Below are 15360 nucleotides of genomic sequence, written 5' to 3'. Positions count from 1 at the left end.
AGCTACCTAGTATCTATTTCAGTAACTGTACCTTCTCAGTATAGTTGGCAGTCAAGATAGCAATATTTATGTTTTAGAACCACAAATCACATTTTGTGCACATACCACTATTTTCAGGTTCGGCACCAAGTACATCTACATTATACACTTCACAAACTTTTGAAGCTGTTGCTTGTGTAAAACTCGTCAATTTCTTCCACTTTTCTTTTTACGTACTGTTTTCTTCTTGTGCTTCTTAGTTTTCTTGGACATTTAAGGAAGGGCATAGTAGGGGCTACAGCAGAAATACTAACATTCAACACATCTTTAACTTCTCATACACCCAGGAATATAAACATCTCCACTGTCTTCTTCAGTTTCATATTCAAGTGGGTTGTCACTAAATTTCTTTTCATAGTGAATGTAGAAATTCCTGCATAATGAATGTGATGCTAATACCGTTACTTGAGGAAGAAGAAATTTGTGCAATACCTCTGACAGATTTCCAACAACTGTGAAGTGTTTTTCACTTCTCTTAAACACCACCTTCTTGTGTCTTTTTTCACAGTTCACACACCTCACTCTCTCACTACTGTATTTCCTCATTACATCTGTAGTCTCTGGCAAAATGACAGAACAGATAGCATTCTGTGACTTTCCAAATCAAAAAATTTGGAAAAATTAACTTCAATTTCGTATTTTTGTCTTAAATTTGTAAGTTAAAGGAAGCCCATAAGTGTGTGGGTGTCAACTAAATTTAACGCACTAAGAGGGTGCTTTAACGCAAAGTATCTGCCAGCCTCCAGTACTTTTGGTTTATTAGTTATATAATTTTTGTTGTTCTCCACTGTTTTAAGAGTTAGTTGCAAAATATACATTTTTCAAAAGGTCATACCATTTACAAAAATTAAGATAAAATGAGAATACTTTATTTCTTAACACACGTGATATAAAGTGTAATATATATTTTTTCCAGAGAAATTCATGACCACGAGTTGACGTGATCTGTACGATTTAAGATGAAATCACCCATTTCATGTTCTTGCATCTTTATTGATGACAATCCAATTAATTCACTCATTTTATTTCAGTGCATTTCATTCACTTCACATTTATTGCAATAACTACAACAGCATTAGTATTTGATACAAATGAATAAGGACAACAAGTAAAACACACACACGAAGGAATGTGTGATTTATTGGAAGGAAGTTCATGTCACAGGCAAGTAGAAGAAAATCATGTGAAGAAATACGGAATAAAATTTGGAGTTTAATGTCTTATTAAAGTCAAGGTGACTGAACTCAAGAGTTAGCTTGGATATGAATTAGGTCACCTTGACGAAATCATCCTGAGATTGGCACTTCAAACCTGAAATCAGAATGTCTCATAGGGAATTGAGCCCATTTTAGGCTGCACTGTCCTACTAGAAACCGCAATGTAATTCTATACCACTAATACATCATAGTCTTTCTACTGATGTTTAACAGTAAGTGCGTTTCTGTACCACTACAAAACAATGAAAGGCTTACAGCAATGGGAGTGTAAAATATTGTTATCTTACCACCTTTTGCCTGTTTGGTTGCATTCTCGATGCTCTCTATCAGAGATTTGACAGAAATCTGGCTATCTTGTCGAGAAACTCCAATTTCCCTGCCTCTCAATGTTATCTCCTGTGGAACACTGTTTGTCACAGTAGATGTTGGACAGCCAGTTTCTTGCATGGCTGAAGTAGGCACTCTAATTCCCAGTGTAGCTGAAGTCGGTGGTTTTGGCGTGGCTGCTGTAATCCACACAGTATGAAATGCACAAATTTCAGAATAATAAAGACAGGAGATAATTTTGTAATTAATGCAATCACTCAACTTAATATGCACAAGAAAGCCATTTAAAGCCATTATGAATTGTTGAAAATGCAATACACACAGAACACACATACTAATGACCCTATGTTCCACCTCTCTTCCTGAGAAAAATTAAAAGGTCACTCGCTGAAAATTTTAGTGTGGACAAGAGCTAACCTAATATATACAAAACTGAACACAATGTTCTCAAGTTGATAATGCATTCAACAATATGCCTTTGTTTGCGCAAATATTTGTCTCAAGCTAATGTTTAAACATAGATAGCAGTGCCAAAATTATGAATGCTTCATACAATACACACGATTCTTTTTATTTTCCTTGGGATTAGAATTTTGATAACGCAAAAAAAGTTACAGCCACAAACCGCTGTTCTCAACTAAACAGACACATCATTCAATATTTCTTTTTTCAGTATAAATGTGGGATTTCATTACTGACTAGGAGATGGTCTCAGCCAAGACCAACCAATTCAGGTCATATTTGGCATGTCACCTGAGTGCAACCTAGAAAGAAATACTCTAAGGTATTTCAGGGTGTAAATTCAGAAGGGGGGGGGGGGGGGGAAGAACAGATTTCCCAGTTAAAAATTCACTTATCCTCTGGTGAAACTACACTATACACCATGTGAAAGTATATTTTCTACATGTTAAGTGACAGTATACTTTCCCTCAGAGCTGTAAAATTTATCGGTCCTTTGAATGGTGAAGGTTTTATACACCAGCATCGAACCTCAGAACTTTTTCTTTTTCATCCATCAATGACAGCAGATACACATGTGATGTAGTCAGCCAATACAACACCACTGTTAAGCAGTGTGATCACACAGATAGGAAAAGTTACCGATTTAATGTAATATAGACACAGTGTAGCTACAAGAAAAGCTAAGCTCCCATATATAATACAGGCCGTCAAAAATGTTTCGCCATTTCTTTCCGAGGATGTGGTTAGACCACAGCTTAAATCGCAGCAGCTGGATATTCTTGACATCCACAATTATAAATTTCACTGCTGTGCACCGAACATTTTATGGGTTACCTGGCTGAATACATGTTCAGTCTAGCACTTGAACTTTTACGTGGAAAAGTCAGTTATGTGTGAAATTGCTAAAGAACTCAATCTGCACTCAAAGAACTAAATTGAATATGAAAAACTAACCTTGGCGCTTGATCCTTTTTAACCTGTGTTACCCTACAGGATACATCAAACACAAATCTGCCACTAAAATTTTAAATAATGCCATAAGTGGCTGGTTTTCTGGGCCCAAAATTTTTCTAAGTTGTTGGTCCTTGAAGACTTGAGTTTTGAATAAGATTTAAGAAATTTGTTACACATTCTCACACTTAACGTAATTCATCTTGCATAAAATGAAATTTACTTTGAAAATATCACTTCCAAAGCCACCATTCACAAAATTTTCCTGTGGTGTGTTAGAAATGTAAACAGTTGAAACATCAGACTCATCGAAGGGAGGTCCACAATCTTGTGGGCTCCACATCGAAAGCAGTCTCCTGTTAAGAAGTATTGCATTGTCTTTGACGCATTTTGCTGTCAACAGATGCTAGTGTGTCCACAGTGTTTTGTTGTTGTACATAGCACTTTTTTTCCAAACTGAAGTTTTATTTTGGTGTCATTCTCTCATTTATGTTTTATTGCTGCACTACTATTCTGCAGTAGCAAACTTAAATAAAATTCTTTATTAGAGTATCAATTCTTACCAGTCAAAATTGCAAAAATTTCACTGAGAACTAAATCGATGAGAAACTCCCAGAACTATATAAAATAAAATAAAAAATTCTGGGTTTTTCCCAGATGAAAAAATTCCCAAGTTTTTCCTGGATTTCTCACGGTGTATCACCCTGTGCTTTGGCTTAACACCCCCTCACTCTCTCCTTTGCTTTTGAGAAAACCACCCCTGAAGTTTATGATACACAATCGACTAAAAATTGATGCGATTGATAGATATTGGAAAATATGCAATTTTCATCAACATACATGGAGTCCACAAATGCATATTTTCCTAGAAATCGAGGAAAGACACTTTTCTGACTGCTGCCTATGTACCCATAACATAAAGGCTGCTAAATGAAAAGCACTGGTGGTGTAGTGACCAAGCAAACTGTCTGTGGAGCCGGGAACCTGTGTTCTATACCCAGTTGCACTATACAGACCCTTCCCCTTCCTCTCACTCTCCCTCCTCCCACAAACACATACACCCCTAGAAGTCTTCAATTTCCTTCGAACTAGATGGATGGTACTTGTCATATAAACATTCGAAGCAATATACTCGGGACACCAAGCATATCTAATGAATGCAATCTTTATGTAACTACATTGTTCCATCTGAAGACTGTGAGGTGAACACACTTTGTTTACATTTAAAAACATTTCTTTATCAGGAATTAATCTGGATGAATACCACACACGATACATTGTCTGAACAATTTCTGCTAAAAGTTAATCATGAATTATGCTGTGAATCATTATTGCATCTGCTTGACTGTGCTATTCCTGCTAGGTTCCCAGAAGCAGACTAATTTTGAAGCCTCTAAATAAAGTTTTTAACTAGCACACAGGCTTGCAATTTGGCAGTATTACTTCTACCGTGCAAGTCAGTTGACCACCAACATCTATACACATCATTTAACACATGATGGTGTTAGTCTGTTCACCCCAGGATTCCAATACCGTACGAAACTTGTTATCAGAAAAGTATGATTTTAAAATGCAGACTGCAACTAGGAATCGTACACAAGTTCTCTGCTACTGAGCGAGATGCCTTGGTCACTATGCCAGCTATGTTTTCATGTAACAGCATGTACCTTTTGGGTACATAAATGGAAGTCTAAAAAGTTTCTTTTCTCAATTTCCATGACAATATGCATTTTTCAGAAGCCATATACGTTGACAAAAAGTGCTTAATTTTCCAATTACCTATCGCTCCCATCAATTATGAGACAGTTGCGCATCATAAATTTTAGGGGTAATTTTCTCAGAAATGTGAAGCACAAGTTGATCCAAAACATCTTCGAGTCTTTCATCTCATATGGTACACACGAGTGATTTGCCAAACATGAGCAGCTGGCCGAGTCTGAGAGCTTCCCCTTGTGAATGCACTGAAACCAGCAGTATCAAAGCTGAGTTATGAGCACCATCATACCCTCTCAGGTTCCAAGGCGCATCCAGCAAGTTTTAATTCTCAATCTAAAGAGTTGCATCTCAATTAATGAGACTTATTCAGCAATGCCATCAAAGACTTCCATAACCTGCATCTGCTAAGAAAGCGATGTATTACAGACAAGACTGGAAAAACACCTCTTACACACAACATAAAATATTTTAAATAAGAAAACTCATCAAAAATTGTTGCAAACACACAGGTTTCCCAGTGAATGCAAAGCAGGCAGTGAGAATCATGAACACATAAAGCCTGAAAAAATAAGGACAAAAAACTCAAGCTTAACAGCATGACACTTAAAACATTATTTGAAATATCAAGAAGAATAAGAACGGCACTAGACAATACACTGCAGAACAATGCAACTACTGCACCCTCATTCAGAACTTCACTCAATTAGTATTGTTTTACATTCATGTCTCGTATACTAAAATTTTTTTGATGACGTTGAGCCACAGACATGCAATACTTTTTAAAAAGGTAAACCATCGTTTGACTGTGTATTCTTATGTTTATCTTTTGTACTATCCAGATTTTGGCTTTTATGTCATTGTCAAGTACAATGCTAAAAGTTGTAAGACCATTATTAAATCATGTCTGTTAAGGCTGTCAAAAGCAAGTAAATAAGGCTAACCCATGTCTTTAAAATTTAACTGTCAAATAAGGTTAACACACATCTTTAAGATTTAACTGTAAAAGAACTTAACTGCCTTAACATACATAGCTTAACAATGATCAAACAACTTTTAGCATTGTACCTGACAACAGTTGAAAAGCCGGAATCTGAACAGTACAAAAGATAAATATAATAATACACAGTCAAATGACAGTTTTCTCGTATACTAGTTCACAGGATCAGCGCTGATGAAGGCCTGCGTATTTTCTTTCTCACGTCTGCGAACAAGCAAGTGATGACACACAATAGTACTCGGTGCCTTCACGATGAGAGCAAATTTCAACACAAAAGAAGAAGTAATCACCACCCCTCTTGCATACAAAATAAATCCAACTGGTGAAGAACATACCTTATCACTGTTTTGTTAACAACTAACACAATGATCTGCCAGCTCAAAGTTAAAAATGGATACCCATTATTGCTGTCATACAAACATCAGCTCTCAGAAAACTGCAAAACTAAAAACAGGTTCAACAATGCTGCTGCAACTATTGTGTTATGGCACTGCTAGATTGCATTAGACACTCACTGCTGACAAAGGTAACGTTAACTCGCCCTAACTCACAGACATCTCTCTCAATCTGAAGACTACAGAGATGAAAGGCAGAGAGAAAGTGTGAAGAGAGTACCAGTTCATTCTCATGACTCAACTATGTGATTCTGCTCTGCCCGTGAAGGGACAATACTCAATTTTCCACCTTATATGCATGTCCCTCACAGGAAAGGTCACAATATCACTGCTGTGTAACTCACCTTCTTAATGTGCTAGATTACGACTGGGGTTAGCAAAAGGACCAGGTTAACCAGCGAGTAAGTTATCAGTTTCACGTAGTGTTGTTCCTCCAATTACCTACGGGGTTATCATAAGAGACACTGAGGAAAGAGATGAGGCACTCATTTGACGAAAAGTAATGGGATGACCTGACACCAAGTGTTCTGATAAACTTTGTGTGTCATACAAGGGAGCAAGTAAGATGAATTTATTTGGATTTTCAGATTCTCCTGGCAAAATTACTATATCCAAGATTATTATCACACATGTAATTTTTGTGTCTGGGAAGAAATTAGGTATTTAAAATCATGTTTTCCTATGTTCTCATTCTGGGTTGAATATGCACCACTCAAAATTTTATGATTCTCTCAACAGGAAAATACTTCACATAGATAGTAGATACTCTAGAAATTGAGTATCGCACTTCTGAAGATTTGAATGGAGAACAGTGGAATCAAAGTCTGCATATATACATATTCTTAACTTCATTTACTTTATGGTGCTCATAAAATATTTAATGTTGTAGCATTATTAATTTGTAAATATTATTCATGTATTCTTTAATGCACAACATTATGGAGAATGCCCGAAAAAAGAAGACTGAACTAAACCTATGAAGGTCATTCAATAAGTAATGCCCCACTTTTTTTCCTTCGTAACATATTTATTGTTAAGAGACAGAATTTGGTGACAATATACATCAACATGTCTTGTCCATGTCCTATTTTTCTATGTAGTCTCCATCACGTTCTATGCCCATATGCCAACGTTGTGCAAGCACATGTATTCCCTGCTGGTAAAAGCTGTTGTCTTGTAGGTGTAGCCATGTTTTCACTGCATGACTAACACACTCCTCATCTTCAAGTGGCCCAAAGAGATGGAAGTCCGAGGGTGCCAGGTCTGGAATGTAGGGTGGATGAGGCAATGACGTCCAACCCAGTTTGGCAGTGTGTTCCCAGGTTCTCAGACTAGTGTGTGGGCATGCATAATCGTGCTGGACCAAGATTTCTACTAGATTAATGTCTGATAGAACAAGTCGGAAACTGTTCTCAAGTTTACTCAGAGCCTTCACGTATACCTCTGAATTGATGGTTGACCCTCTTGGCATCACATCCTCGAGAATGACACAATCACAAGCCCAGAAGGCTGTCACCATGACTTGACCGGCAGTGGGGGTTGCCTTGAATTTCTTCTTTTGTGGTGAAGGAGGATGATGATACACCATTGACAGCCTTTTCGTTTCCAGCACAAAATGGTGCACCCAGCTTTCGTCCCCCCCCCCCCCTAACTCATCCATGATAAACAGTTATCTTCATCAGTCTCAAAACACTCCAACAATTCAGATGAAATGGCCTTTCTTTGACTCTTGTGGTCCACTGTGAGCATTCGTTGAACCCATGGTGAGCATCTCTTTAAATATTCAAGAGTCTCAATCATTGCAGATGCACTTCCAATGCTGACTGAAAACTGTAGAGCCAATTGTCGAGTTCTGATGCGCTGGTCGGCACAAATAATGGCATCCGCATGATTCAGCATATCTGTTTCTGCATTTCCTGAGGCTGTCACTTTCTTCACCCATCATCCAACTGTACTCCTATCAACTGCAGAATCGCCTTTTGCTGCACACAAATGTTTATGGATGTTTACCACAGTTTCTTTTTCTGCACACAAGAATTCAATAACAGCACACTGCTTGTAATTTGAGTCGTATACAGACGTCATTTTGACGTTGTACTATGGCTCTGCCATCTGCCAGAACGGTTCGAAACTTCACCAGCACACAGAACAAACATAAAATGTGAAGTACCACCAAGGACATTTGTCTATGTATATTTATGGCTTTTTTTAAAAAAATGTGGGGCATTACTTACTGGGGTGGGGAGGGGGGCCGTGGGGAAGAGAGGGGGGGAGGGGGAGGTGGCGGGGTATATATTTTCATTCAAAATAAAATGAGTTTGATAACTACATGTCAATGGTTAATAAGATTACAACAACATAGAGTTCACCATTTTATGAGGCGATTGAGATTATTCAGTGAAGTGAAAATAGATTCTAAGTATCTTTATTCTGTCAGAAGTACCTAAAGTGAAACATATGTCTCAGAAGAACCATTCAGAGGCTCCTAATGAAACGGTGCAAAAGCTCCATCTACCATTTCAAAACAATCTCCCCCCCCCCCCCCCCAAACGCAAGCACACAAGCATGCACGCGCACACTCAATCACTTTCTCTCACTCTGTAGGCAGCACTAATTACAACCGTTCAGGAATGTAGAGTGACCTCTTTATTGACCTGTAGCTACAATGTAGGACACCTATCTAATCTGTTGTAATTTAACTAAACTCCATTTTCCTAGAACACATTTCATCATTTTGTTCATCTGTGACTGACTTTCTGCTAAAGCCACATAATGGATGCAGGAGTGCTTATGTTCCGTAGCATACGTCATAGAATAACAAGAACAGACAAACCGACACTGTTGTGCAAACAGCCAAGCCTGGAAGGGAAAGCATACCAAATCGCATGCTGAAGAAAGGAGATCCTTTTGCACACTGAAACAGTCACACATAGCAGAAGACACTGCAAAGTGACACAGAGATGCTTGTGGTTTGATGCAAAACTTACAACATACGAGAGAACTGCTTGGGCTGGACCATCGCTGTGTTGGACTCTGTGGTTTACTGCTGTCTTTGGCCCTTAACACAACTCCCGTTTGTGGCAAGTCGCAGAGTGATGCAGTAGGTCTCTGTAAACTTTCAAACTTGGCTATTTTTGAGAGGAACGAGTCACTTGCTTTCACATCTGAGAATCTCCAGTGTATATCAAAAATCTGAGTTTCATTGTTAGTATCAATATCTGCAAGATCCAAAGTATGTCTGTTTCCTATGGAGCGACGAGACAGTTCATCTGTAGATGATACTGTGAATGAGTCTACTGAGCAACAATCACTATCAGATGCATTGGATGCCACAGTGGCTCTCTCTTTGTTGTCTGGACATGCAAACGCTTTATGAATTATGTTTTTAAACCTTGAAGTGTCATTGTCAGGAAATTTAATCCTTTTTTTTGTCACACGTGGGGACAAATTCTGCTTCCTATGATTAACATGTCTCGTTTCAGGTTTCACTTTGTGCAAGGTTTCCAGGTTTTGTTTCTTATTTGAAGATGGAAATATTTTTTGAAGCTTGAATGTTATTTTCTCATTTTTGTCTACTAAAGTTGCATTTTTATCACAGTGTTTTTCCATACATGAGGGTACAGACTTTCCTTTCTGGTTATTTTCCTGTTCACTCTGCAAATTCCAACAAGAGCAGCAGATAGTGCCAGACAGATCTTCTGCTTCAGCTGGACTACAATTGCCACATAAATTTCCATTTCCACTTCCTGATAATTGAGAAGGTGCCACACTCTCTTGGAGTAAGTCTTTCCCATTTTCATATAATGTGTGTGTTTTGTTACTGAAAAGCCCTGAGAAACCAACCAGATGATCCTTCCAATTTTCATTTTGATCTGAAGTCTGCACCAAAATTTCGTTTTTCTGAGTTTGTTCAATATACTTATTTTCTCCTCTATTCATCATTTCCACAGGCCTATAAACAATTACGTCTGACAGTCTAGCTCGATTGTGAAAGTTCACAAACTTTTTGTTGTATGTTTCAGCTATAGCTGTAGTATTCACAGTATTTAAATGCGTAGTGGGCTTATTTTCAGAATCTGCAATGTTTTCCACCTCGCCTTCATTAATATCAGGCATTATATCGTAATACAACCGCAGATAATCTTTATTGTTGTTTGTTGTTACACGTTTATTTTGCACCCCATTAAAACAATTGGCACTGTTTTTTTCCAACTCCTGACTCTCTCTTGGTGCGACATCTGACTGACCAGCTGTTGAAACATCAGGGAAGATGTGTGCTCCATGAGACATGTCATGGGCTATCATTAAATCTGGTAAGCTTTCAGCTCTTTCTTTAATTTTATATGGACGTTGAGAAACTAGTGGCCTTCCTCTTTGCAATTTTGCCCTTCGAGACCCATCTGTGACATCTTCACCAGACAGTTTTCTCAGCAGCAATTCCCGATCAATTACTTTCTCTTCTAAGGTATTGCATTCACCTACAATTTACATTAAAATTAAAATGTTTTTAATTTTAATTACATATTTTACTATAGATAAAAACATAATTTGTAATCATCATTACATTACTGCACTTTCCTTCAAGTTATATTCAGGTCTTTCTCTTATGGGTTTTAGATATTAGGAATAGGTTGCAGTAGTTTAGTACAACTTTAATTAGATTGGTGCTTAATCTTGCTTCCTTTTTTCATAAATTTATTTGACATAATAGATTAACATAAAATATATATTGTTTAGCAGTAATATATCCTCCTGTAACAACTAAAATGGACTGTTAACACTTGGGTAATTCTCTTTTTATTATTTCACCCATGTAGAAATCTTATGGATGTGTTTTGAAATTGTCAAACTGATTTTGAAACGGAAAACCTTTCCGTCCAGAAAGCAATTATCTTTAAGATTACTGAATACAGACCTGAAAATGTAAGGACACACATTTACAAAATTAAGCAAATTGTGGATGACCTCCAAGCTACACTTCTCTACTGCTTGTTTGTCATGTTAGAAAAGTGAAAACATGTCATTATGCAGTAGCAGCATCTGAAGCACACTACTTTAATGTTTTACTGTATCTGAATACCAAGGAATCTTATTTGTTTGCAATAAATTCAGCAATGACAGTTACATCACTAAATAGTAATATGTGGTAATTTTGTACTCATACTCCCAAGCTTGTGCACGGAACCTTGCTTCAAGACATATCCCTCAAAAAATTCATCAGTAAGTTTCCACATTTCCCACATTATTTACATTAAATATCACTTAAAAATGAACTCTAAATTAAGTTTTCAGGTGTTTTGCTTCATTCCTACAGTTAAATCCTTATAATTATTCTTATAATAGAGGGAAACATTCCACGTAGGAAAAATATATCTAAAAACAAAGATGATGTGACTTACCAAATGAAAGTGCTGGCAGGTCGACAGACACACAAACAAACACAAACATACACACAAAATTCAAGCTTTCGCAACAAACTGTTGCCTCATCAGGAAAGAGGGAAGGAGAGGGAAAGACGAAAGGATGTGGGTTTTAGGGGAGGGGGTAAGGAGTCATTCCAATCCCGGGAGCGGAAAGACTTACCCTAGGGGGAAAAAAGAACGGGTATACACTCGCGCGCGCGCGCACACACACACACACACACACACACACACACACACACATACACACACACATATACAGACACAAGCAGACATATTTAAAGTCAAAGAGTTTGGGCAGAGATGTCAGTCGAGGCAGAAGTGCAGAGGCAAAGATGTTGTTGAATGACAGGTGAGGTGTGAGTGGCGGCAACTTGAAATTAGCGGAGATTGAGGCCTCATCTTTGCCTCTGCACTTCTGCCTCGACTGACATCTCTGCCCAAACTCTTTGTCTTTAAATATGTCTGCTTGTGTCTGTATATGTGTGGATGGATATGTGTGTGTGTGCGCGAGTGTATACCCGTTCTTTTTTCCCCCTAAGGTAAGTCTTTCCGCTCCCGGGATTGGAATGACTCCTTACCCTCTCCCTTAAAACCCACATCCTTTCGTCTTTCCCTCTCCTTCCCTCTTTCCTGATGAGGCAACAGTTTGTTGCGAAAGCTTGAATTTTGTGTGTATGTTTGTGTTTGTTTGTGTGTCTGTTGACCTGCCAGCACTTTCATTTGGTAAGCCTTATAATTATTCTAATTGTCAAATAAAAATCTCACAATTTTGCATGGGAAAAAAAAAATCAGAGAAATCGCCTGTGGTTAGAGATTTATGGAAGACTTTATGTAAAACATTAGCTGAGAAGTGCTTACTATAAATTTGACAGCTCTGAGGTATACAGAATTAATTGTGGTCAAGTATTATATCAGCCAAACTAGCCACTCTTGTTACGCAGGGTTTAAGGAGCAACCTACCTTGGGACTGCATTTATCAGAAACCCACCATAATATAGGGAGCATTAACAGAATGTGTCTTCTCCGCAGGGTGGAAGAAGGCAATGCTCTCAATTTATCAGAAGAGCTTCAAATTTATAAAGCCAAAAAACAGGTGCCAGCAAATGATTTCAATGGTCAAAGCGCTGCTGTTAAGTACTGCTATTTTGCTTTGTTCGACTATGTCTTCCACTAACCCTAGCAATATCAAGGCATTTTCCATAACGCCATCACCAGAGAGTGGGGTGGGGGGCTACTTTATGCCCACCCCACCCAATAACATTGAGCAAATAAAAAGTTAACTGTTGTTGAATTATATTAACAATGTATTTTTGAAGGAGGTATTGATGTGTGATCAGTGTCCAGCACCTGAAAATAGCTTTTAACACACACTTAGCGATATCAATGTAGTTTATGACCCCACAAAGAAATATAAGAAAATGCACATTTCCTTCATTGTCGTTGACTTTTCCTCTCAATACACTTTTTATAGAGACTGTGATGTGTAAGGTAGGCCTGAAACTGGAAATATTGAATACAACTTCCACTAAGGAAAGTGGCATATGCTACTGAGATTTAAATTTTTTGATGAAATTTAACTGAAAAATTTCAAACATATATGGAATCTGATAGAAGAATTAATTAAAACTAATATTTCTTTTTTTCAAAATTTTAAATATAAAGAAACTGACTAGGTTACAATTCTTTCAAAGGGTGAGCATAAAGTATCACTCCCGCCCCCCTTTGGTATTGCAAGAGTTAATCGCTGGACACCTCACTTACGAATAAATTGCCTTTACGTATTTGCTTATTTTCTTGCATTGACTGTATTACCCTCGTGTTCAACTGTTCCCCCTTTGTTTATATGCCTATTTGACTATATGATCTTATTAACTGACTGGTCCAATGTTTCATCCTCATCATCCTCCTCCTCCTTTGTACGAAAGGCCTTCTGGGCGTTACATTCTTCCTACCATTTCTCACCTACACTGCATTCTAGTGGCTACAGCAACACTGGGTGCTGATTACTTGCTTCATTTTTTTCCCATTCATTTGGTTCTTCCCTAGTTATTTTATCATTCTTGTCTTATTTTGTTAGGTTTTTGTGTATGTTACTATTTTTTCAACAATCATTGAAAGAGTGCCTCATAATCACATGCTAACATTTAACCATTTCTTTTTTAACAATTTAAAATTTTTAAACTTCTTAGTTGTTTTAATTTATTACATTTCACAATGGCATGTTCAAAAGTAGTATCTTTTAATGTCTCTGATTGTTTTTATTTGAAAACTCTCAAAGCTCAAGTAGCCAACCTAAGCGATCTACGAGTAAGAGGGCCACCGTCAGGAGGGCTCTGGTTTGGCGCTGAGAGGGATCCTCACGTCTGAGAATGTAGCCATACGTCAGCCGAGTGTGACCAATACCGAGTCTACAGAGGACAGTGGATTCCCTGTGAGACACATGCAGGGAAGTTTGGCATGTGGTTGCGATCTCCTTAATTGTTCTCAGTTTGTTTGGGACCATCAGGACAGGTCAATCCGAGTTCCAGACTTCCAACAATCCATGGCGCATGAACGACCAAAGGTCCAGTTCTGGGACCCCAACTTCCAGAATCGGCATCCTCATGGCCAGCTTGGCCAACCAGTCAGCTCGTTCATTTCCTGAAACCCCAACATGACCGGCAGTCCAACCGAAAATGACTGGCCGCACCACTTAATGGAAGTCAGAGACAAGATCCTGGATAGTCGTAACCTGTGTGTGATGAGTGCAGCATTGGTCTATAGCCTGAAGGCTGCTAAGGGAGTCACTACAGATTAATATACTTTTACCAGTGCAAAAACAGACATGGCTCGGTGCTCATTTAATGGCCATCAATTTAGCAGTGAAGACACTGCAACTGTCTGGTAGAGAGTGGAGTTCACTGCAACGTACATGTGTATGCACAGCGTTCGTCTGTCGACTGTTGAGCCATCAGTGAATACCACTTCCAAACCAAGATACTTCTCAATTGCAACAGAAGAACAGGCGGCTAGAAATTGTGGGGTCAAAGAACCTTTTGAACGGAAGGAGATTTCAAGACAAATCCGGAGTAGGGGCAAAAGCCATGGGAGCAGACGCGATGTCTCCGTGACCAGAGGTGACAGTGGAGGAAGTTGCAGTTCCGAACAGATACAATGGAGGCATGCAGCAATTATATCCCAGTTCTCCGTTATTGCTGTGGGAGATAGAGCTCCCTTCCAGGGAATGGGACATGGTAGCTGGGATGTTCAAGGAAGCTACGAACATGTATAGTATAATTCAGCAGCTGTTGGTACCTGATAGGTAATGGAGGGATTCCAATCTCGACTAGTAGGCTGTTCACAGGGCTAGTTCAGAAGGTTCCTGTTGCAAGTGTGACCCCACAATAGCGAACGGGTCCAGTATTCCCAATGTTGAGGGTAATGCAGAACCATATGCAAGACTCCCATAGTTAAAATGGGACTGAATCAGGGCTTTGCAGAGCAGTGGAAGGGTAGAGCGATCTGCATCCCAGACAGTGTTACTAGTGCAGCGAACTGCATTGAGCTGTCACCAGCACTTTCGCTTAAGTTGATGAAGGTGGGGAAACCATGTCAGCTTGGAATCGAAGAATAGTCCCAGAAAGCAGTGCATCTCAACTACAAGAAGTAACTGACTGTCCAGATAAAGCTCTGGGTGTGGGCGGGCAGTACAACAATGACTGAAGTGCATGACGTGAGTCTTGGTGGCTGAAAACCAAAATCCATGGATGAGAGCCCATAACTGCACCTTTAGTATGGCATCCTGCAGGCAACACTTAGCAACAACCATATTAAAGGAGCAATAATAAAAGCAA

General features: G+C 38.7%; 1 protein-coding gene across 1 annotated transcript in view; it reads right to left on the bottom strand.

Moving 5' to 3' along the window:
- Positions 1 to 15360, bottom strand: part of LOC126203962 (cytospin-A) — a 565388-nt gene that overhangs the window by 24251 nt on the left and 525777 nt on the right. Inside the window, exon 13 of the mRNA XM_049938360.1 lies at positions 1544 to 1762. Coding sequence (XP_049794317.1) covers positions 1544 to 1762 — 219 coding nt within the window. The remainder of the gene's footprint in view (positions 1 to 1543; positions 1763 to 15360) is intronic.

This window comes from Schistocerca nitens, chromosome 9 (genome assembly GCF_023898315.1).
Source record: "Schistocerca nitens isolate TAMUIC-IGC-003100 chromosome 9, iqSchNite1.1, whole genome shotgun sequence".
NCBI classification, from domain to species: Eukaryota; Metazoa; Arthropoda; class Insecta; order Orthoptera; family Acrididae; genus Schistocerca; species Schistocerca nitens.
Note: the sequence above shows the minus strand (reverse complement) of the source record. Positions and strands in the feature narration are given on the sequence as shown.